The sequence below is a fragment of the Bombina bombina genome, chromosome 5 (assembly GCF_027579735.1).
Source record: "Bombina bombina isolate aBomBom1 chromosome 5, aBomBom1.pri, whole genome shotgun sequence".
Classification (NCBI taxonomy): domain Eukaryota; kingdom Metazoa; phylum Chordata; class Amphibia; order Anura; family Bombinatoridae; genus Bombina; species Bombina bombina.
In genome coordinates this window covers 426,955,481-426,981,882 of record NC_069503.1, presented here as the reverse complement: position 1 = coordinate 426,981,882, position 26,402 = coordinate 426,955,481, and the positions used below count along the sequence as shown (strand labels likewise).

Sequence of the window (26,402 nt, the reverse complement as noted above, 5' to 3'; positions counted from 1 at the left end):
TAAATATGTGTTAATAATGAATCGATTTAGCCCAGAAAAAGTCTACAGTCTTAATAAGCCCTTGTGAAGCCCTTATTTACTATCTTAATAAACATGGCTTACCGGATCCCATAGGGAAAATGACAGCTTCCAGCATTACATCGTCTTGTTAGAATGTGTCATACCTCAAGCAGCAAGAGACTGCTCACTGTTCCCCCAACTGAAGTTAATTGCTCTCAACAGTCCTGTGTGGAACAGCCATGGATTTTAGTAACGGTTGCTAAAATCATTTTCCTCATACAAACAGAAATCTTCATCTCTTTTCTGTTTCTGAGTAAATAGTACATACCAGCACTATTTTAAAATAACAAACTCTTGATTGAATAATAAAAACTACAGTTAAACACTAAAAAACTCTAAGCCATCTCCGTGGAGATGTTGCCTGTACAACGGCAAAGAGAATGACTGGGGTAGGCGGAGCCTAGGAGGGATCATGTGACCAGCTTTGCTGGGCTCTTTGCCATTTCCTGTTGGGGAAGAGAATATCCCACAAGTAAGGATGACGCCGTGGACCGGACACACCTATGTTGGAGAAAAAGGGATTATCTATCTTTTTAAATAAGAAAAATGTTGGTGTAGACTGTCACTTTAAGCCAGTTTCTAAGCACAGAGTTCTTAAAATGACATACAAGTTAACATGAAACATTCAGATACAGAGTACAATAATACAAAAAAAATCCAATTTGCATCAACCTCTTGGTATCATTTGATGAAATGTAGCTTTTTTCCATACAAGCAAACAAAGGCAGGTTAAGGAGCGTACACGTGTCTTAAGCAGTATACGTATATCCTGCTGATCTAACATTTTGTCTATCTATCTAATCTGATTTATTATTAGCTTAATTTGTCAAAGGGTCCATTATTTCCTTTCACAAACCCACAAGAGGGCTGTAGCCTCTAAAGGAAGGCAAAAGATCAGCTTTTCCTTTGAAGTGTTGCTAGGAGACACATATAATAGCTGCAGTAAGTTTATTGCCCAAATTCACTAGAAGACTTCTGCTGCACAAATCATGTGACAGTAGTACTTAAGTTATGTAATAGCAGCTCTCTTATCTAACTGCAGGCAGTAGGTACACTGAGAAAGTGCCCTTTTTATTTTTAACAGTTTTTTTTTACTAAAGTAGTGCTGTTTCATATCCCTTTAAAGAATATGTGCTCGATATGTGAAGATGTTTTTCTCTCAGCAATTAAACCAGCCTGCTTACAGTTATCACCCACTTGGAAGATTCTTTACCAAGGAAGGGATCACGTTTGAGTATCCCCTTAGGCTAGACCTATATACCCATTTATTTAAAAAAAAAAATGGGAAGTTAAAATGGATAACAGGATCATACTATGGTATAATCAATAGAGCCAAACATTGTTAGTGTTCCTCAGATCTTGTTTATATTCATGCCAACAATTTTAGCCACTTAAAGGTTTTCATAAAAAATGTCTCCCAGATGTTGATTGCCAATAAAGAATGATAATTAGAATGTAAAACCTATTAAAAGTCATTTATATCAGTATGTTGCTTTATACTAGCTCTGAACTCACACATCAAATGATCTTCAATGTGTTTGTGTTGCAGTGAAATATAACAAAGTAACTGATCTGTATATTCTTCAGGATAATTTACCATACAGTAATCCAGAGTTATTTTTAAGGCTGCAAATGCAGTAAAGCAAATAATATCCAAATGCCACATAAATACATGAAGTATTCAACATTCCACATAACGTATTTCAAGTACAAGTACAAAATTAACACATATCATACACCCTCAATAGCTAGAAGATTTATTGTCATTCTACCTTTAAAAACACACCAATTTTGAAAATGCAGCATTTTTAGTTTAATATTTTAGAACTAGTACAGCAAATTATTTATTTATATTTGTTTATATATTAAGGGACATTAAACAGTTTAAGATTTTAATATAAAATGTGCATGTGTAGTAAAAAAATGTTGCAATGTGCTTCCCTTATTTATTTTGCCCCTTTTGCTGTAATTTAACTAAGAAAAACTGGGCTTTTCAACTCCCAAGAGAACTGGGAATGCAGACTTCAGAGTTTACAAGCCTGGCACTGCTATTTTCTACAAAGCTGAGAATTGAAATTGCAGACTCCACAGCCACTGTTTGGATGTTTAAGTAGCTCATTTACACCCGTCTCTTATTGGCCTCAGCAAAAGAGATAAGAGAGTAATAAATAACTGGGGTACTCATTGTGAGTAGATATGTGAACTTATTATGGAGCAGATACATAATAATAATTCAAGAATAAATTTGAAAATACGTTTGATAAAATAATTAAAAATATACATCGAGTAAAATGGAGTTATAACATCTTTATCCCACTAAAAATGTTTACTAATTAGGGGAACATAGTACAGATTTTCCCATTTATAGGATATGTTTATAACATTTGAACTTTTACAATATACATTCTATACAACAAATAATGTAATTGAATTTTAATTGTAAATTGAAAATGGTTAATTCCCTAGTTGGAAGAAAAGGCGGCTTCAGATGAATTGGTCATATGATGTATAAAATTGCTTCATCTATTCAGATTAAGAATTAAGTGAAAGCATGCAAGGAAGACAAAGTAGCTCCCTTACATATCTGGTCTATGGAAGTCTCATTTCGGAAGGTCCAAGAAGTGGAAACTGTAATGGAATGAGCAGTAATGCTTTCATGGGAGTTGCACACGCAACCGATTAAGTCGTATAACTGCGGAATCTGTTGGCGCTCTACAAATAACCGATAATAATTAAGGCAATAAGTCAAGTGGCTAAACTAACTACCATAGATTTGTGACGATTATGATGATTTTGTGGCTTCCACAAAGAACATTTGAGCCCTCATCACTTTAAAGTTGTGAAAAAGTACTTTCTTTAGAGGTATTTTGGAGCTGGGCACAAGGGAGAAACCACAATTTTCTAGTTAATAGTATCTGCAGATAATATCTTAAGAAGAAAATAACTTCTTTCTAGCACAGCCTTATCATAATAAAAAAAAATCAAGAAAGGAGGCTGGAAAGAGAGCAGAAAGCTCAGAAACTTTTATGCTAAAAGGAAGAGCACCTTTGAGGACAAAACATACAACCCATGCATGGGTTCAAATGTAGGGGCTTGAAGAACCCTCAAAATCAGATTAAGACTCCAACTGGTCATATTACTTGCTTAATTCCAATTAAGACCTTACTATCGTCTGATCAGAAATTTTGGCAATCTTTTTTTGGTACAGATAAAGCTGAAATCTGACCTTTAAGAGAACTGGCAGATGAAACCTTCTCCAGACCACCCTGAAGAAACACCAGAAAATGAAGAATTAGAAAATAATTAAAATGGTTTTTAGTATACCAGGCCGAAAAAGTTTTCCATACCGTGTTATAGATACACCTAGTAGGCATTCTGGCCTGAATTAAAGTATCAATTAACTTTTTGGATAACTTTCTGTTAACAAAATTAAGTGTTCTATCACCAAGTTGCCAAAGCTAGAGTTTTCAAGTCCGGAGATGTCCAGAGGAAACCTGGAGCTATTAAAATTATTGATGTTCATTCTTGCAATCACTCTGGGGAGCAGCACTCTACGAAGGGCAAACTTTAGAAACTTTACATGTTCCCTGTGAATAGTAACATACAAATTAGCATCTTTAAAGTTGATATTAGACATATATTCGCCCTTCTGCATTAAAGAATGAATAGTGTGAATAGTCTCCATTTTGAAAGTTGGAACTTTCAATTTTTTTTAATCAGTGTTTTGAGATCCAGAATAGGCCAAAATGTACCCTTTTTCTTTCAATGACTGCATCAACTCTTGGGACAAACATAATCTTAGAGATAAGTCTGTTTTTTTAAAGAATCTCTGCAGTCCTAGACTTTAAGGTATAAGACACATATAGCTAGAACAGTGAGGGCCCTGAGTCTCATAATACCCATCCTCAGTGAAAATAGACTTACTGGGCATAGTTCAGAAGAATTGCCACTACAGTACCAGCCCCTGTAGTATTCTGAGTAATAGAAAGCTCAGTAAAACCCTATCTAGGATGTGATATAGCCTCAGTGCAGGAGATGAAAAGCTGAGAAGGGGGAGACGCGAATATCCTTAAAGAGCAGATATAATAGTGAGGGGCTTACATGATCAGCAGATTTGCCCTCCAATTCATTAGCTGCTGGTCCAGAGACCTGAGCTGCACCATTTTGTAGATAAGGTGGTAAGCAGTAAGAAAAGTAAGAATAGACGCTGATTATCTCCACAAGAGTTAGTAAAGCCTAGTAAAGCAAAGTAAGAAGCACAAATATAAGGCTCAATATATAACTGAGTAAACCCCTAAATGGTAAAAGTCAGTCAGTACACACTAGCCGCCTTGACTATCTTCAGCACATTTTACAAATAAAATAACAATTATGCTTTGTATCTTGTACTTATAAATATGAATTTGTATGTGTTTTTTGTACATCCGATGTCTTAAATCACGATTGCACTATTTATTACTGTGTAATTTACATACAATTTTTTTAATTTTTGACAAAAGAAAATTTTTTGGTGAACAATTTTATTACGATTTTTGATGCACGTTAACAATTTTTTTCCCCTGCGTATTCATGTGCGAATGGTTCAATTATTCCTTTTGAATGCTTTTTAAATTACGATTTTAATTGTGCAGTTTTGTAATATATGCATCTCCCATACGAAAATGCAGTATGTGCCTCTTAGCAAGGGTAAAAAGTGACTTTATCTAATTCCACCAGGGAAATAAAAGGACTGGAGAGCATTCTTAAATAATCTATCTAGATAATCGGCCCCCTAGTGTCTTATAAAATGCATCTGATTGTAGGTTTGTCCAATTTCTACTGTATGTGTTTTAATTATTAACAATAAAGTTTTATTGAAGATTTCCAGAATCTGACATTTATTTGATGCCTTAGCCGAGTGAAGATATGAGAACAGACTTTTATATCTTAGAAAACCAAGGTTATAGCCTTGGTGGCACCTATTACTTTATGGACTATTAAATACAGTAGAATTGCATAACTAACGAGTGCACAAGGAAAAGACAAGGCAATAGAACTTACTCTGTATTTCAAATAAGCAGTAGCTTTTTTTTCTGACAAATGTATTCCCCCCCCCATATTCACCCCTCTATTATGTGACAGCCATAAGCCAATCACATAGTATACCCACACTCTGCGTGTACTTGTGCACATGCATATAAAAGACTGTGCAAAAATAGATAAATGAAGTAAAACTGCATGCTCTGTCTGAACCATGAAAGTATAAAAGGAACACGAACCCCAAAATGTTTATATCATGATGCCGATAGAGCATACAATTTTATACAACTTTCCAATTATGTCTAGCAGTTATATAGTGTTTAATGTTCCTTTAAGGTCAAATTGTAAAGTAAGCTAAAAACAAACACTGTGTAGATTTGCTAAGGACTCACTACATCTGCTGTTATCATATGGAGGTGATTCAGTAGGATTTACAGAAGTCTAACAGTCATTTGAAAAGATTGGTCACAATGGATTTTTCCTTTAAAGTTAGTTAATATAGGAAACTATTTCATTAACAAGGCAAATGATTATCATTACTAGTTCAAGCCATACTTTTATTAAGGCTTTGGGAAATCTCTTAAATATCACAAAATCATAATTAGTAACAGCTTCAATAACTTTTCTTTTATGCACTGTATATAAGAGGTTTGGTCCCAGGGTATTCTCCAGCACGCAAACAATTCATTTTACCTAATGTAACAATACATTTTGGAAATGAATAAAAAGGTTTTTATTTTACTGTCCTTTAACACTTTTAGCTCAGAACACTCCTCTGTCCTTTCATAATTAAAATGAGAGTGCAGCTATTCATACTGATATTCCAGTAAGCCGTGGGAGAAAAAAACACATAGCTAACTGCTTGTATGCGAAGGGACTGAAATAATGGTAGCGCAAAGCTGAATGCTTCACAAAACAAATATAAGCTGCATGCTCCTGAGAAATATCTTCTGCACTAACTGGAAGCTAATGGATGTAACTTTCCTCTGAGAGTATACTAAGGAACTTGCAAAGCTGAAACAGCAATTTCCATAATTAAGAACGTTGCTCTTGCTTTGCATATTGTAAATCCCTTTCATGCAGATGTGGATTGTTTTTTTTTTGTTGTTTTTTTTTACCTGTTTTTCTTTCAGGGCTTCCATTGACTCGAATTCCAGCCTGGCTAATTTCACCCGGATGTCGTAAGGTTGGTCGGAGATCACAAGCGCCAGAATAAACTTTAATCCTAGCAGAATATGCTGTAAGAAAGTAAAATAACCAGACATCATGTACAGGAAGGAACAGATTAAGAACAGCCAAACTTAACAAATAAAACATTTTGATGACATTTCAGATGAGTGAAGACATTGCTCTGTTAAGAGTGAAATAACTTGTTAAACCAAAGGAAAATGGAACGTTTTTAACTAACCATGTTAAAACACTTAAACATCTTCTACAAAAACCTATTTATATAGGGCCCCAAGAAATTAAAGGGACAGTAAAGTTAAGTTAAGTTGTTTATAATCATATGCTCTATCCAAAGCATTTAAGTTTAATTTTGACTTTACTGTCCCTTTAACCACTTGACGCTATTGGACGTTCCAGGCTGTCCTAAAAGCACTGGGTTTTAACGCCGTTAGGACGGCATAGAACGTCCTAACTTTTTCAGCATCCTGCTGCCCTTCTCGATAAAGATATGGAAGATTCAATCAGAGGTGTTGGAATCACGTGATCAGTGTTGATCACGTGACTTCCAGTTTCCTCTTTTTGTTTACATAGTAACTTTGTTGCGATCTTGTACACTTGACCCTGTCCTGAAGGGGTTAAGGCACTCAAGCCAGAAATATATTACAATTAGAATCACCTCATCATGAGCATGACTCTAAAAGTGGAAACAAAATCGTTCTATTATTTCTTTTTAAGTATGTGCAAAAGATGTCTGTGCTTCTCAATAAATTAAATAATATCAGTAAACGTCAAACACAGCGATAGTTCTAACAATGTACACTTTTTAATGTATTATTATTTGTATCCAATGCATGTACTAATTCTTTTGTGTGTTGGATTAAAAGCCTGTGTCAGCTCCAGTAGACACCTTCGAGAGAACAAAGGTTGTACATTTCTTGTAATTTCCAGCACAAAAAGCACTCATATTTTTGTCCAAGAATAGACAAGCATGCAGAGACAGCAGCAGGGAAATTTAGACCTAGTTACTGTAAATGCATTCCATTTTTTTTTTTTAATATAATGTGAAAGTGACCTTAAACTTATTTTTTATTTGTTTGTAATGCATAAGAAAATTCAATGATTAAAGATGTTAAAATATTTTCCACAGAAAAAAAAAAGTTAAATGGAGAGTCCACAAGCATTTCTTCAATGTCGTTTTAACATCACAGTTAAAATCTCTCTCTCTCTCTCTCTCTCTCCCCCCTCTCTCTCTCTCTCTCTCTCTCTCTCTCTCTCTCTCTCTCTCTCTATATATATATATATATATATATATATACGTATATACAAATTAATTGCATAAGTTAACAAATATATAATATTAGCCAATTTTAGCTTAATATTAGATACAATTTTAGCTGGGTGGTCATTACAATTAACCGGGTGGTGCACCTGCAGTAAAAGATCCTGGGGAGAACACTGTAGAGATATAAATTATATTTAAGCACGTTTACATTACCTGCTAGGTGCTTCATACAATCTAAGCACAGTACACTCCCTTGCTAAATATTAAATGTTAGAGTCCAGACAGATAGGCCACATAGCTACATATGTTGTGTTAACGGCAATGTCTATTGTAACACTGAAACTAGCAAAAAAATGCATCATGTGCTACTCAAGGACTCGGCTGCTCATTGGCTGAGAAAGACTCTTCTACACTGACTCAGCCAAGCCTCACACAGCGTTCATACGATTTTTAAAAGCTACTCTTTCTCAGGGACTACATTTAAGTAATATTTTTATTGTATTTTTTTTTATTAATTTTTTTTTTTAATTTATTTTATTCCAACGGGGTAGGCTTCCCGGTTGCACATTCTTTGATTGAGTCTCCTATCTCATATTGTTACGACATGCATGTAAGCTTGGATTTTTCATCTTCCACTTACCTCATTTATTGGGGGCTTTCTTTGTAAGCACATTGACATATATCCTTTTGTTTTGTTTATATTAAAAGGTTTTACCCTATATTTTCCATTTGCATTGTTTCATATGTCCTATTTGGTGTCCGAGATCTACTGTAACCCTGGAAAGAACCGTATAAAAAGGCACATCTTTCCAAGAAGATACGAGGGATTCCGCTCTATCAACTATGGGCTCCTCTCCCTCTCCATCAAGCGATTCCTTACCTCATACGACTGAGGTTATTTCTTGTAAGTAGGGACTTTGCTCTTTCACATTGGGCTTATTTTATCACAAGAGACTACACAGCTTACGTTTTTATTTGGATTGTGTACATCATTATCCTTGCAAGAGAGACTGTTTTTACCCTTGTTTAGGAGAGACTGTCCCTTCCCATTGGACTAATGTTTTCATGTTTTTTTGTATTCGATATTCATTGTTTTTATTGAATTCTGTCTTTTCCTCCTTTTTGGCTTATACCATACTCTCATTGCCATTTATACTCTTTTGCTGACATATTGCTTCTATTTCTTCTATTATTTTTTTTTTGGGGGGGGGGGGTTCTCAGAAGTTGTGCTGAGCGCTGGAATTTTTTGTCTGTTGTTTTATATATAGTAAGGAGTTAGCATTTTCCTAAACTGGAGCCTTACTTTTCCCACAATTACTAGTTACTAAGACAGCTGAGTATGTATGAGCTGTATTTTGTATTTTCTAATATATGAAGAAAGAAGATAGGTTATTTTACAAGGTACTATTATAGCAGGGTTCATTTTTTAGATATCTCACTAGTAATCTTTTTATCCCTATCTCCCTTTATAATACGTTAGAATCTCACCCCCTCTTATCTCCACAAGACCTTTATTTCATAGGTCCAAAAGTGGCTGGGCTATTTTATACGTCTACTGTTTAAAACTGGGAGTTTTCTTCTCTCCTATTTAATTGTAAAAGGATAGAAAGGTCAAAACTTTAATTTAAAATAAGCATTTTCGTAATATACTTCACGCACATTTATTTTTTGACCTTTTTATCCCTTTAATCTTAAGGTCGTCAGTAATGTTTCAAATTCGCTCTGCCTTAATGAGATATTTTAGACCTAGTTACCGGTGTGTAATTCTATTTTGGTTACATCAATGGTTTTTATGATATGCATCTGGACCATGTATACGTTTGTAATTTGGAACACCTACGTTGCTGGCGTCAAATCTTTGAATTATCTACTTGTATACCTTTGTCTTTTGATCAAGCCTCAAAAAATATTATATACGATTATTTTTTTCCGTAAAAACAAATTATGCTGACCTGATAATTTCATTTTCTTCTGAAGGGAAGAGTCCACAGCTGCATTCATTACTTTTGGGAAATACAGAACCTTGTCACCAGGAGGAGGCAAAGACACCCCAGCCAAAGGCTTAAATACCCCCCCACTTCCCTCATCCCCCAGTCATTCTGCTAAGGGGAAAAATATCAGGGTGAAAAAAGGTGCCAGAAGAACAAAATATTACAGCCGCCTCATAGAGAAAAAACACGGCCGGAGCTGTGGACTCTTCCCTTCAGAAGAAAATGAAATTATCAGGTAAGCATAATTTATGTTTTTTTTCTTAAAAGGGAAGAGTCTACAGCTGCAACGATACCCAAGCTAGAGCACACTGAAAGCAAACAATGTGTGGGTACAAAAGGCGGCCCCCTTCGAAAGGCACCACAGCCTGAATTACTCAACACCCAAAAAATTGAAGTACAATTGACACGGGAGAAAACCCGAGCCCAGGTAACTGCACATTAGTTACACCGCCGGCAAAGCCAAACTAGAGACCACTCAGACCCAGAGTCCATCAGGCCCAAACAACCTCAGAGGCGTCCGCTCCACGGGTCATGATTCCAAAGAAGGTACCCAGCCAAAGACGAGGACCACATTTGCCCCCCAAAAGGGAAACCAGATTCCAGGAAAATCCAAAGGAACTTTTTCCACTCAACACCTATAGAACAATCCATGGTTGTCTTACAATAACAATGCCCAGGGAGACGAGCTACCTAGAAACACAAGGACCTAAGAAAAGGATACATACACAGGGAAACATGTCCCAAAAAGAACTTGAGGAACCCCTCATGTCCCTAATCCCTTACCATATCCTAAGGTACTCCAGGAAAACCATGAGTCCCCTAATGCCCCATAACATATTAGTCCTGGAGGCTAGACAGGCAGAGACAGCAGAAACAGGATAACTATTCCAGCAGCTAGAAAAGAGCTCTCCAAAAGAAACTCAAACCGCCTGAACAGGAACTCTCAAAGACCAGCTTCCAGGAGGAAGGCTGACTCCCATTGCTAACCCAAAACACCTAAAGATGCTTCAAGTTTGATAGCGTCCAGACAAGTGCAATTAGCTGTAGCTGGTTACACCATCACAGAGCAAGTAGCTGTAGATGGTTCCAACTGCAAACCTTCAAAAGGCTTACAGCCTTCAGAGAGTGGGCTCCAAGGAGCGCCCTCTCCCGGCACCAAATGCCAGTAGAAAAAAGGAGGACATCCAAAGTCTTCCCACAAAGGAGAGGACCAACACTAAGAAAACGGTCAACACTGCATAGAGTAACCGATCCCCAACCTTCCCTCCAGGATAACGATCCCAGCCCAAAGGCTAGTCAAAGACCGAAGACAAGATTCCCAGACTTCTGGAAGAGAAATGAAGGTTCAACAAAGAACAAAGTCCCCGGGTTGGACTGCTGCTACAAACGGCATGCTACTGTGAGTCAGGATAAACATTGTGCTTGGGCACCAGACCCCCTACATGCTGTCTTAGTCAAAAAAGGAATATTTCCCAGGGAAGAAGGCCCTCAGACCCTCAGTATCCATATATCAAAGCCAACCCATAGCAGAAGCCCCAAAAGGGAGCAAACCCTCAGCCTCCCGCTGCAGGAACGGAGGAACCAGACAACATCGCAGCTCCCCTTCTAGGATCCTGAAACGCAAGAAGGGAAAAAACCCTTGCAAGGCAAGAACCAAGGACCCACAGGACTCCACAGATACTAAGGTAGCTCCGACCCGGAGAACCCAACCCCCACTCTAGAAGAGAAGGGAATGAAAACAATGGAAAAAGACCCTACTATAGAGGCAAGACCCCTCGGCCACATCGCCAACACAGTTGACAGGAACATCCTAAGTGCACCAGAAGACCAGTAGGGACCGTAAGAAGGACCTAAAGCCTAAACCACAGTCAGATAGGCATCCCTCACAGAGTCCCAGCCCCTACAAGAGAGGCCCGCGGGACCACAAACATCTAGTGTGAAACCAAACTGTCCACACCCGGCCAAGGAAAGACATGGACCAAGGCCAGGGTCCTCGACAAGGAGTCAATTGAAAGATCCAACCTCCAGAGGAACCCTAAACTGCCTCCAACAAGGAGGAGCGCACCTAAGTCCGTAGACTTAGCGATCTAGCAATAGCCTCAAACCCAAGAGTCACAAAGAACTCCTGAACGGTCTAAGATGCAGCACCCAGTGCAAATGGATCACAAGGAAATCTCGTAGGCAAGTGGCAACAGGTGTTACACACACAGGCAGGGTAGGAATCAACACCCAAAGGCAAATAATAACCCTAGGCCTTGCTCGCCATCCCAGGGAATTAATGTAAGGCACCGCCCATGAAGCCTAACGGAGCATCAAGGATAAGTGGGCAACTGCCTGACCCCAGAAGTGCGGCCATCCGTACCCGACCTCAACTCCTCACTGACAAGCCCTAAGGCTAGAGTTGCAACGAGGACACAAGACACCCGAACATCGAAGACCGTGGTAAGAGAGGGTATAACATAGAATCGACAACAGTCAGAGATCCATGAAGGAACTATCTTCCAAAGAAACTACTTTAAGCAGGCAAACTCTGGAGGTGTAGCCCCCCCACAGAAGGCAGGGAAACCCTGTCCACCACCTCTTCAGAGTAACACAACTCAGAACAGAGGAAGACAAACATGCCCGCACATACAAACCAGATGATCCACCCAAGGAGGGAAGGAATGATACTCCGCCACCGCAAGAAAACGTGTAATAGGCTAAAGAATCAGCGTCCGGAAGAACTTGGTGTGAAAACTCAAATTGTTAATCACTCAGCACAGCAGACCACAAAGGTCACATACATCTCCCAACTTCCAAAGAATGGAAATAATGGTTCTGAGCCCCCAGGGACCTGAAGAACCATGATACCATCTGCAAAAAAAGCAGATCCATAACCCAGGCGAGCAGCCCTAGCCTTAGACTGGAACTCAGTCCGGAGGGGTTGCATATAAACAACAGGCCTCATACTTCGGTAGGATCCAAGCCCGGAGTCCACAGAATAGGCCAAGAGACATTCTCAGCACCACAAAGGTGACATGAACCCTGGTAACAGCGGAAAAACTGCCCAACCAGTACCAGCCTGGTATAAGGACACTCCTGAACTGGTCAAGGTCCAAGAAAATTCGTCCCGAAGGATCGATAAATGAACTAGAAAGCAGAATTCTAATATTCAACAAGTGTGCAACTTCTGAGGGAGTGCCCACGAGACCACAAGTCGTAAGTATCAGTCCCAGAGAAGAACGTTCATAAAATGAAAATCAAACAGACATGAGCTTAAGGAAACAAATTAAACATTCATCCTGGTCAAAAATAAAATGAAGGCAGCACCCATTGGGTGAACGCCCAAAGTGACTTAAAACGACAACAGGACCAGCCGATAAGAAGTCCCATTCACCCAAGCTCAGAACTGGAACCGGAAACTTAAAAAAATAAATAAAATGGAGACGTCAAAGAGATTGCTTCATCCCCAAACGTCATGTCCATTTTGCCATCCAGCATCTAAGGCCTCGGATCCCTCGGCCCACTAGGACTGGGATCCTCCAACATTGCCAAAACATGTCTTAAAAGCTCATGAAGTCGAGCCAGCCTATAATGGAAGGCAAAATCATCCCTTGCCGGATCTACTGAAGACCCTGGTCCCAATCTGGGGCCAATATTTCCCCAGAAGGCCAAACTGAATCGGTCGATACCACGCTTGACAGGCTTTGGTTAACGGAACACGGACAGTATCTTAGAAATACTTCACTTGGGAGATATAAATGAGTTAGCCTCATAGAAATGGCCATGCGGAACCGTGCCGTAACCTCAGGCAGAAACAAGTCACCTCCGGAGGAGTAAATGCCATAGGGAACTTGCGTGCGTAGCCGGGAAAGGGTCTGGGGCACACGCCTCACGGATCATGGAAACCTCGTAGGCGGATGGCTCAATGCACTCTAAGCTTCCTGATTCGAGATGAGAGTACTCTAGAATGGCAATCGGAACATAACTGATGGGAATTGATTACCCGGGCCATTTCATATTCATCACAAGGCGCATTCTCCATATCGGAGGCATCCGTGTCTCGCATATCAGAATCCTCCATAATTTTGGGATTACAAAAATGACTGGCACCCCTTGACACCCCCCAATAGCTGGGGCACTCACCACCTCCTGTGAACAAGAAACCCACAAGCTAGACTCTCTCAGTCGCACACAGTCAGCATAAGGAAGTGAAAAACAACGCAACTGCACCCGTCACAAGGTGCACCGTGCCAGTCACAAAAAGGGCGCGCAATCCTGAGAGATCGCGTCATTAAAAGAAGGCTGTTATGTTCCGTAAGGCCATGAGCCTAGGTATAGCTACACATATGCAGATAGAACCATATAACAAACATGATAATAGTCCCCCCTGTTCAATAACCCCCCTCGGAAGATATTAACCCATGATTCCTTCTTAAGATAAAAGGAGTCCCACTGGGACCATACCTTGTCTTGTCAACAATACATTACATATTGAAATAAAATGAAACAATCTTACAGGAATCCATGCTGTGGAACAGGAACACGGCCCTTCAAGTGTGACAGATAGTAGCCTCGCTTCTGGCATGGACTTGAGTGAATAAAAGGTAGGCAGCAAAACTCGTCAATGCTGATTACCAAGGAGCTGTTAATATGAGTTGGGATGGGTTTGCAGAAAAACTCTCCCTGCATCTTCGGACTCTAACTTTCATCCATGCTAGATTACTTAAAACCCCAGACCCATTGTGAAGAGTATTACCCTCCATAAGAGACTATCCCGAACTTCTAACACTTCTCTGCCAACCTCCTGTGGTTAAAGGCAAAGATGAGGGAAGTAGGGGAGGTATTTAAGCCTTTTGCTGGGGTGTCAGGTTCTGTATTTCCCAAAAGTAATGAATGCAGCTGTGGATTCTTCCCTTTTAAGAAGAAAATATAAATATATTCCTAAATATCTATATGAATATATAGGTATAGATAAATTTGCAAATATACATAGAAATATATACTAAAAATACAAAGAACATTTTATTTTATGTCAAGAACATTGGAATGTTAAATATTTAATATACAAATTACCCCCCCCCCCCCTAACTTTTAAAGTATTTGAGTGGAAAGAACTCCAAAGTGTATATATGTATATACATGGTAAAGGCAAAAGCAAACACTGCTCAGGCAATCCTTATGCTGGTACAATCAAGAGGGTTTACTGATCCACAAAGTTAAACATATTCAGACAAAAGAACACCTGACATGTTTCGCGCAGGCGTACCTGCGCTTCATCAGAGGTGATTTTCCAGAACAGGTGGACACCTTTTAAAGCTGAGCTGCACCAATAGGATTTGTACAAACTTTACACACCCTCTACATATTAGAATGACTACTAATTAGTCAGTTAATATCAAAATTACATATGTATATGTATGTATATACAACATACAAAAATAAAACATATATATATATATATATATATACATATATATATATATATATATATATATATGTATATATACAAGTAAAGGAAAAAGAAAAATATATATATATAAATAATTAAATAAAATAATAGTAAAACAATAATAAACATTGGGGGCAAAACATAACAATAATCCATACAAAATAGTGCATGTATAATAAATGTAAATAATACAATATATCTCTAATTTTACAAAAGTTTTAAAAAGTATTTGAGTGGAAAGAACTCCAAAGTGTATATATGTATATACATGTGTATACAGGTGGCCCTCTGTTTACGCCGGTTCAAATGCGCCGTTTCAGAATAACAACCTTTTTTTTCAGTCATGTAGCTGCTATTGAAAAGCTTTGGAAAGCAAAGTGCACTAATTAAAATAGCCAGTAGGTGGAGCTGTCCGCTTGTTTTGCAGTTATGGAACTTAACAGCCTGAAATCGATCTGTGTACACAGAGCAGACATTAGCTATTGAGCAACAATATTTAGCACCCCCTTCCCTATTATTTTCCTGTCCAGCTGCTTGAGGTGAGGGTGCCTAACTGCTTATTAATCACTGCAGATTGAAATGCATAGAATAGGTGCAGACCCAATATTATCTAACATGCTAACAATGCAGAGAACTGAATGCAGAAAAATGCAAGTAAAAAAACGTTTTTGTTCATTAAACTTAGTTTGATGATGACACAATCTATATTATTAGGTTTACAATGCTGTTTAGCATTTAAAGTCTTCATTTCAAAGCTTTAAAAATAATGTATTAGGTGTTATTTATGACAATTTTGAGAGGGGCCTGGAACCTAACCCCCTCACTTCCCATTGACTTACATTATAAACTGGGTTTCAATTTACAACGGTTTCGATTTACAACCATTCCTTCTGGAACCTAACCCGGCGTAAACTGAGGGCTAACTGTATATGTTTTTATGTGTGTAAATATGTATGTATGTATGTATGTATGTATGTATGTATGTATGTATATATATATATATATATACATACATACACATACACACACATAAATATATATATATATATATATATATATATTTACAGTATATTATATGAATAATTTTATCAGATAATGTATATATGAGTGTAACACTTTATTTTAATGTACTTATGATGTGCTTGGTGCAACGTTTTTTTTTACCCCTTACACTTTAAAGAGGTCTTCAGTCACAATAACCATACAAGTGCAAATTTTGTTTGCGCTCAAGTGCACCTGCTTATTTTTAACTTGTAATGAGAACCTTAGCCAGGTTGTGATATTGCTTATTGCGACTCACGCTAACTTTAGCGCTCCACCTGTTACCTAATCCAAAATGTGCAAATATATTAAGGCCCCCAAAAATATTGAAACTAATATTTTTTCTTACAAGCCTTATATACAATGTATATGCATTAAATCTTTGTATCTAAATCTTATAAGATGCATATTTGAATTTTATTTATCACTAAAGTAAGCAATGTGCGCCAATGGAAAGCCATTTTCCACCTGAATAAAAGCCACAGGAAATTTTAACTGCACAAAACTAGAGCAGAAAAAAATTGTCAAGGCAGTAAATGTTGTCCACAGTCTTCTGCCAATGAAGATGTTAATTCCAAGCTTGCCATCTGCCAAATGCAAGGATAGGATATTTTGTGCCTGTATTAGATGCCCCCCATTGTATACTAAGATGCAGCTCTGTTCCCTTGGCAGCTGCACACATCACGTGTGATAAGTCTTCTGTTCTACAACACAATCAACAAGAAAGAGCTGGGCTCTCTGACTTTCTAAGACCATCCTGGTCAAAGTCACCTAAAAAAATCTGCAGCACACTCCTCCACTTCCAATGTTTACCTAATTTACAACAATAAAAACACATTCGTTCCTAGTAGCTAAAAGCAAATATTTATTGAGTTCAGCTAAAAGCAAATATATATTGAGTTTGCTGAACTAAAACTCTAAAGCACTGTTTTTCAGTGGTAATAAATACAGGTAGCCCTCAGTTTACGCCGGGGTTAGGTTCCAGAAGGAATGGTTGTAAATCGAAACCGTTGTAAATTGAAACCCAGTTTATAATGTAAGTCAATGGGAAGTGAGGGGGTTAGGTTCCAGGCCCCTCTCAAAATTGTCATAAGTAACACCAAATACATTATTTTTAAAGCTTTGAAATTAAGACTTTAAATGCTAAACAGCATTGTAAACCTAATAATATAGATTGTATCATCATCAAACTAAGTTTAATGAACAAAAACGTTTTTTTACTTGCATTTTTCTGCAATCAGTTCTCTGCATTGTTAGCATGTTAGATAATATTGAGTCTGCACCTATTCTATGCATTTCAATCTGCAGTGATTAATAAGCAGTTAGGCACCCTCACCTCAAGCAGCTGGACAGGAAAATAATAGGGAAGTGGGTGCTAAATATTGTTGCTCAATAGCTAATGTCTGCTCTGTGTACACAGATCAATTTCAGGCTGTTAAGTTGCATAACTTTGCTGCAAAACAAGCAGACAGCTCCACCTATTGGCTATTTTAATTAGTGCACTTTGCTTTCCAAAGCTTTTCAATAGCAGCCACATGACTGAAAAAAAAGGTTGTTATTCTGAAACAGCGCAAATTGAACCGGCGTAAACCGAGGGCCACCTGTATATAGATTTCTTCTATTTAATTTGACTGGTTATTTGTTAAAATTCTAATTATGCATATCTATCTATCTATGGGCAGTAACTACATATTTTTGCAATGCAAAATATTAAAGAGGCATTTAGCACTAAATACATGCTAGATGGAATTGGAACAGTATATTCAAAGAAAATATATATATTTTTTTAATTAGAATAGTTGCTCAAACATAAAAAAATAAAACAAAATAAGTGTAAAAATGGAGTCTGCATAATGCAATGTGAGCATCCATATTGTAACCTAGGCTTGCTTCTCTGCGGAGGCCAGTTAGGGACAGTTCTAAATGGCTCACTCGAGGATGCAACCAAATGTGGACTATAGCAGTGTGAAATCTAGAGCTTGGACTTCCACTTTTAATAGCAAAAGAAATGCCCACAATTTTCAAAATGAAATTACAGAAAAAGGAGACAAAAATAATAATAAAAGCATATTGCAAAGTTGTTTTGCTACAGATAATTAGACATCTTTTATTACATTCTTAAAGGGACAGGCAACCTCAATGTTTTCTTTTATGATTTGGATAGAACACTGCTGGGCCTAATACAAGTGTTGTGCGCAGCGGTATTTTAGCAGCCTTCTAATTACCAAAAAGCAATGGCAAAGTTATATATGTCTGCTATTTATGAACAAAGGGGATCCCAGAGAAGCATTTACAACCATTTGTGCCATAATTTCATAAGCTGTTTGTAAATCATTTCAATGAGAAACCTTAAGTTTGTGAAAAAGTTAACGATTTTTTTTATTTGATCGCGTTTGACGGTGAAAAGGTGGCATGAAATATACCAAAATGGGCCTAGATCAATACTTTGGGTCGTCTACTAAATAAAATATATACATATAAAGGGTTATTCAGGGATTCCTGACAGATACCAATGTTAAAATGTAACTTATACAAATTTAAAAAAAAAAAAAGAAAAAAGGTTTTGAAATAGCAAAGTGCTATTTGTACTTATTGCCCTATAACTTGCAAAAAAGCAATGAACATGTAAACATTGGGTATTTCTAAACTCAGGACAAAATTTAGAAAAATTTGGATGTATAACAGATTTTGGGGTTCAAAGTTAGAAAAAGTGTTTTTTTTTAATTTTTTTATCATATTTTAGATTTTTTATTATAGTAAATTATAAGATATAATGAAAATAATGGTATCTTTAGAAAGTCCATTTAATGAGAGAAAAACGGTATATAAAATGTGTGGGTACAGTAAATCAGTAAGAGGAAAATTACAGCTAAACACAAACACCGCAGAAATGTTAAAGGGACACTGAACCCAATTTTTTTCTTTTGTGATTCAGATAGAGCATGAATATTTAAGCAACTTTCTAATTTACTCCTATTATCAAATGTTCTTAATTCTCTTGGTATCTTTATTTGAAATGCAAGAATGTAAATTTAGATGCTGGCCCATTTTTGGTGAACAACCTGGGTTGTCCTTGCTGATTGGTGAATAAATTCATCCACCAATAAAAAAGTGCTGTCCAGAGTCTGAACCAAAAAAAAGCTTCAATGCCTTCTTTTTCAAATAAAGATAGCAAGAGAACGAAGAAAAATTGATAATAGGAGTAAATTGGAAAGTTGCTTAAAATTGCATGCTTTATCTGAATCACAAAATAAACAATTTGGGTTAAGTGTCCCTTTAAAATAGCCCTGGTCCCAAACTGTCAGAAAATGGAAAAGTGGTCTGGTCACGAAGGAGTTAATTGTCTTCAGCAGGGGAAACAGATAAGGGGCAACTTAAGCTCAAACATGGCGGTGCCTATTACTTTTTAGGAACTCAGTTGAATTTAGAAAACAAATATTTTTCATAATTCAATTACAGGAAAAGGAAACAAAATAAATAATGATAGTATATTGTAACTTTTTTAACAACACATAATTAAACATTTTATATAGCAATCTCATACTGTTTACTATTCCTTTAAAAAGCATGCCTAGGAAGGCTCATGGGCCGCAATACACTACTGGGAGCTAGCTGACCACATCTGGTGAGCCAAAAACAAGAGTCATATGTGTGTAGCGACAAATCGCCAGATAGCTCCCAGTAATTTATTGTGGCTCTTGAGCCTTCCTAGGTGTGATTTTTTTAACTGGTTACCAAGATAAGAAACTAAACCTCTTAAAATCGCATGCTCCATCTGAACCATGAAAATGTAATTTTGACTTTCATGTCCATTTATGTCTGACTAGTCCTAAAGCCTGTGTACACGGGCCCAAATCCCCATCCACTTGAATCCCATCTCCCTCCCTCGTTCCCTGCCACTCTCAACATTTTTTTTCTGCAGTGCAGCTGTCCCCGCCCACCCTCTCCTGCCCATCCTCTTTGCTGTCTGAAATCACTCAATTTTTAGGCTTTTGTTACAGTACCCTGATGATATTCACACATACAAACAAATTGTAATCTATGGTATCTCATTATCCCAAGTGATTTGTTTTTCAGAGAGTATGAAAAAGAACTATTGTAGTTATTGAATTTACTGTACAATCTATACAAGTCAGAGCTTAAAATGTTACATTCCTCAAAAAAACAAGGCATAATTAAAGTACTTCAGATTATAACACCTACAATTTCAGATAAATGACTAACAAAAGAGATCAATGAAATTACAGCAGAGTGATTTCTAAGAAATCTTTGTGTCCATAGACAATAATACAGTACCATTTTTAAAGCTTGAATTTTTAAATTCAACAAAGCTGTTCGGTATTCTTTAGCAATGAATTGTCTGAATTGTTATTTTCCTGATTATAGAGATTAGATATTACCACCAAATGATCTCAGTTGAAGGACATTAATGGCAGGGGAAGTTTTTTTTCCTGTTGAGCTAAATAGAGGTTCTTGCTAGATCATTGTGCTTTTATGGTAGGATGGAAGAGAAACTTTAATAGCATCATGACGCTTTAGGAAAAATCTCAGCTTTCTTTTAGGATTTGTCCCTTTGGTTTCCAGTGTGAATGAAAATCTATATATACATTTCTTTAAAACATTGAAGTTTTACCAACTTTCTTTTATTTTATTTCATGTGAATGTGATGTCTTTTTCCAACTGTGATTTGAATCTTTTGCTGCCTGTAAAGCAAAGAAATACTCCTAATAAGATACTTTTGCATAAGGGTTCTGCAATCACAGTTTATATCCAATTTATAATTTTTTTTTAGATTTTAAGAATTAAAGGGACATGAAACCCAAACAATTTTCTTTCATGATTCAGATAGAGCATACATATGCAAACAATTTTCCAATTTACTTCTATTATCAATTTTGTTTTATTCTCTTGGAGGCCCTGATGATTGAAAATGCTGCGAAGTGGCAATATATTCAAAATCCGATGCAATGTCGAGAATGCCGCTGAAATATTCAAAAGTGTTGAAATTATTGTTTAAAGTCAGCATCACAGAGGGGCATTTACATTTACATTACATTGTGTAGCGATGCGGGCAAAATATTCCAAGCAGCTTTGACACCGACATTGGCGGTGTAAAGTAAAGGATCTGTTTTTTAATATATTGCACCAAGCCTAATAACTATACATATGTACCCCTAAACCGCCATAGCCCACCATCGCAAATTAACCCTACACTACTTAATCCCTAAACCGCCAATAGCCCACCGCAATAAACGTCCTAACCTATTAACCCCTAAACCGCCAATAGCCCACTGCAATAAACCTCTTAACCCCTACCATCAATAGCCCACCCCAATAACCCCTACACTTCTTAACTACCCACTACCAATAGCCCACTGTAAACACCCCATACACTACTTAACCCCTATGCCACCAATAGCCCTCTGCAATAATCCCTTCACTACTTAACCCCTATACTGCCAATTACCCCTAACCTATTAATCCCTATACCGCCACAACCCACTAACGCAAACTACGCCTACACTATTTAACTACCTACAAACTAACCCCCCCCCCCCACCTCTAAGCTAAAAACCCCAAAGTTAAAAAAAATAACAATACACTACAATAACAAAAAAAAATAAACCCTAACATTACTGAGAAAAAAAATAACACTACAAAAAATAAAAAACCCACAGTTAAGCCTGTGGAAGAGGATTGAATGGAAGACAGAAGATGGAAGAAGACAGAAGATGTAGGAAGAGGACTGCCGCCATTAAGAAAGAAGAGGAGCACCGCCGGAGTTAAGTTGGTGTGAACAAACTTTGGAGTTTAGCGTCATCTGAAACACTAAAGGGAAATGCCCCACCAAAGGCCCTTTCAGGGCAATCTTTTTTTTTAGATTAGGGTTTTAATTTTTTGGGTACCAAAAGAAGCTGTGGACACTGCCCTACCAAAATCCTTTCTAAGGGCAATGTCTAATCAAATTCCCATTTCAGGGCAACCTTTTTTTAGGATATGGCTACTTTTTAGTTTAGGTTTTTTAGATTAGGCTATTTTTGGAGGGGATGCATTACTTTTATTGTAGAATGGTGTTGTAGTATTTATTTGAAAAAGAGCTGTCACTTTAGGAGTAGTTTGTGTTGGGGGGCTGTGGTGGATTAGGGGTTAATAGGTTAGGGGCTTATATCTTTGGGGGGTTGTGGTGCTATAGGGTTTAATAGTTTAGGGGGCTTATTTTGTTGGGGGTTGTGGGCATGTAGGGGTTAATAGGTAAGGAGGTGGTTAGGTCTTTAGGTTATGACAGATGAGGGGTTAATAGTGTAGGTTGCGCTGGTGGTAAGGGCGCGTAAGGGGGTTAATAGTTTATTTTAGTATTGAATATATATCCAATGTTAAAATGATATGCATTGTCATGTATAATAAATATTATTTTAAGCATTTTTGCCTAAATTAAAATTTAGTTATTTTGTATTGCTATTTCTATTATTTTAAGCATAAATATATGATTTCAATTATATATTTATGTTTAAAAAAAATAGATATAAAAAATAACTACATTTTTAAATTATATACAATACTTTGTTCTGTGAGGGTTACCTGGGCGTTCCATGGGGAGTATAGAGAAGACATGACGTAGGTGTAGGCGGTCTGTGGGAGTTAGTTGGGCGTTTCAGGGAAGTGTAGCTAAGACATGACGTAGGTGTAGTCGGTATTAGGGAGTTAGCTGGGCGTTCCAGGGGGGTAACCTGCTCGCCAGCAGTACGATATATTCCAATCTCTGAAATACAGGTTACGAGTAGGGTGTCAGCCATGTTTGCGAGACTTTACAGTGTGAGGCAGGTAGTGTGGGTGTAGTTACAGTTAGGTCACACAGGTATTATTTGAAATGTTACTACACAGAAACCGTGTTTGGGTTCAGTGAGCGCACTGTCTGTGCTGTGAAGGAACACTTCAAATACGCCCCTAAGCCAGCTGAAAGTCGCAGAAAAGTGGTGATCTCAGTGATGTTTAGCTAATGTAGCGCTCCCCATTATATCCATTGGGAGACACATCGCCACTCGCCGGCCCTTCACTGTTCCGCCCCTTTTTTAGAAAATACTGACAGACCGACGGACGAGAGGCTGATGAGGCCAGAAAGGCAGTTTCTTGTTGATACTTTAAATATTGGAGCCAAAATTCTTTCTTGAGTAAACTAGTTGAACAAATTGGTAAGCCAATCTCAAGATGCATATATATGTGCAGCCACCAATCAGCAGCTAGCCCCAAGCACCTGGGTCTACCTAGGTATGCTTTTCAACTGAGGATACCAAGAGAACAAAGCAAATGAATCATGAAAGAAAAAAATTGGGTTTAATTGATCCCTTTAATAGAACTCTTTATATAGGAAATAAGCTGAGGGACTCAGAATTTGTGTCACACTTTGTAAATGGAGATTTTTTTTTAATATATATGTGTGTGCGTGTGTATATATATATATATATATATATATATATATATATATATATATACACACACACATATATGAATAACGTACATAAACATTTTTTTAAAACCTTTTATCCACATGGTAAATACCAGATAAATATCTGATGATCACAAAAAATACCAAAAAATATAAACAAAAATACGCAGCAAAAAGTAAGAGTAGTGCCCTAGCATAAAATAAAATTATTTGCTGAATAATATTAAGAAGTATAACACTTACACAAGGCTCAGGCATGGATATATATTGCATCTGCAAACAGAGAATTTGGCACTGTACATGAAACTTCAGCAGAGGAAACAGAATGTAATATAATGATTGGCACATTAGAGAAAACTAACTTCTAATCATAAAAAAGATGAAAGAGCAATCACTAATGAAATATGTTCTTCTTTATTGATGGTTTTCTTTAAGTTTCGAGAACAAGTGCTCTCAACTTTCAAGTACTGTATCTGAACTTGTGGTACTATCTATAATTACATTGGCAGAAAGTCTTTGATTACTTTATCATAGGCAAGCCAAGAATCAAACCACGGCCAGATAATGTTATTTCTCCTCTGGATTTTCTTTAAGTTTTATACGTTTCAATACAACTCATTTTTTCACATATATCACTCTAGAAATAAAATAAGCTAAGAAACTCAATGCTCCTTGTACTGAGAGGAATCTGAGTTTCTTCCAAAGTCTGTAATAAAATGTAATTTGGAATAGAAGATATATCTCCCACTATTTAGCCCTAATGAAAGTGATGAAATATGTATTACTCATGTTAATGAATAGAGAAACATGCAGAGACTGTCTGCATTCCTCCTGGACAAAAAAGAAAAAAAAAAGAAAATCCCCAGCCAAAATGCATTACAAAATTTAATGACTAACTTTAAGTTTTGCAGGTGAAAAAATTTCAGGGACAAATGACTGTTAAATACAGTAGAATCGCAGAATGAACAACAACATTTAACTGAATATATATTTTTGTATAAGAAATCAAAATGCAAACTTGCATGTGTTTTCAAATAACATATAAGCATTTGTATTGTTTTAGGCAAATATATATCATACTGCTTGAATTAAACTAAACATATTGCATACCCCCCAACTGTCCCAATTTTTGCTGGACAGTCCCGATTTTAGGGGTCTGTCCCCCTGTCCCGGGTTGCTAGCCATCTGTCCCGATTTGCCCCAGGCATTAACATTTTTTTTTTTTTTTTTTTAATTCTGTTGGGCCCATACTCAGAAGCAGCTGGCTTTGCTCTAACAGGGTTAGATACCTGTTAGATTCCCTGTGGAAAAGGAATGGTGTGAGTTAAGCAGGAGTAAGAAGGCTGTATACAGTCTGACCACGGGTAATGGTGACCTCTCTAACCTACCTCTGGTAGTGATGATGTCTAACCCCTGGTGATAATACTAGCATGTCTTCAGTTTTATACAATGAGAGTGCTAATACCAGGGTAACGAACAGTGGCAGCCGCAGACTGCCAGCTAATGTGCTTGCCAACCCCAGGACACCATACAATGAATTACAGATACCCATACATGATGTAGTGTGTGTGTCTATCTGTATCCATAACTGTGTGTGTGTATCTGTATGTATAAGTTTATGCTATGTAGTGTGTGTGTGTCTGCATGTATAAATGTAAGCTATGTAGTGTGTGTATGTGTATCTGCATGTATAAGTGTTTATCTGCATGTATAAGTGTATGCTATGTAGTGTGTGTATCTGCATGTATAAGTGTATGCTATGTAGTGTGTGTGTATCTGCATGTGTAAGTGTATGCTATGTAGTGTGTGTGTGTGTATCTGCCTGTATAAGTGTATACTATGTAGTGTGTGTATCTGCCTGTATAAGTGTATGCTATGTAGTGTGTGTATCTGCATATATAAGTGTATGCTATGTAGAGTGTGTGTATCTGCATGTGTAAGTGTATGCTATGTAGTGTGTGTGCATCTGTATGTATAAGTGTATACTATGTAGTGTGTGTGTGTATCTGCATGTGTAAGTGTATGCTATGTAGTGTGTGCATCTGCATGTATAAGTGTATACTATGTAGTGTGCTACTGTGCATTGTTGCTGACTTTAAAGGCCAGAATTTAGAATATTAATGGGGAATGCAGAGAGCAGTTTTAAAGAAGTTATTATTAAATGTCCAATTAAGATAAAAATATTTAGCAATGTCTTTGCAAAGGATAATTAAATACATAGCTCACATAGCCATACCAGTGGTTTGAGCTTGTGTTTGATTTGCTGCCTGTGTATTAAAATCTATGGCTTTATTTTGAATTTTATTTATATTACTTTGGTCTTATGATTTTTTTAAGCCCCGCCCACCACAGAATTTTTTTTGCCGGGGGGGGGGGGGGGGGGTGTCCCTCTTTTGAATTTTGAAATGTTGGGAGGTATCATATTGAATAACCATGAAAATACAAAAATTGCTTGAGTGTATTGATGTGAACTGAAAGTATAAACGCTTGAAAATAAGCGGCAATTTTTTTTAAAAAAAATTTTTAATCTACCTGAGATTTCCAAGTTTTTTTTTTTTTTTTGGTTTATAAAGTTACTGAGCGTTGCCCCACTTTAAAACCTATCATGATCCCACTGCATATCTTGGCTTCCTGCATGCATTAAAAGTTATGGTAAATTAAATGAGGTTAAAATCAATAGTTTATTTTTTTTAAATAATTAAACCTTTTATTTCTCTGATCTGTGCTTCTTGCTCCTCCCCCCGAATTTTCTTTACGGTAGTATAGTGACATATAGAGTGGTCCCAACTGCTCTATATATATAGTCAATGCGCGCTCCAGAGAATTAGTAGGCTTTGCGCATGTGCAGATCGTCTCCTCAGTCGATCCAATGTAAACACTTAATCATGAGATTCAATGTTTCCTTGGAGAGCTGAACGACATCTGCAATCCATCGTGCATGTGTTGAACAAAGAACCCAATGCCACA

General features: G+C 37.2%; 1 protein-coding gene across 2 annotated transcripts in view; it reads right to left on the bottom strand.

The window, feature by feature from the left end:
* ANO10 (anoctamin 10) overlaps window positions 1-26,402 on the bottom strand; it is a 778,263-nt gene that overhangs the window by 244,396 nt on the left and 507,465 nt on the right. For both annotated transcript variants that reach the window (XM_053714266.1, XM_053714265.1), the window contains exon 12: window positions 6,198-6,317. In XM_053714266.1, coding sequence (XP_053570241.1) covers window positions 6,198-6,317 — 120 coding nt within the window. The remainder of the gene's footprint in view (window positions 1-6,197; window positions 6,318-26,402) is intronic.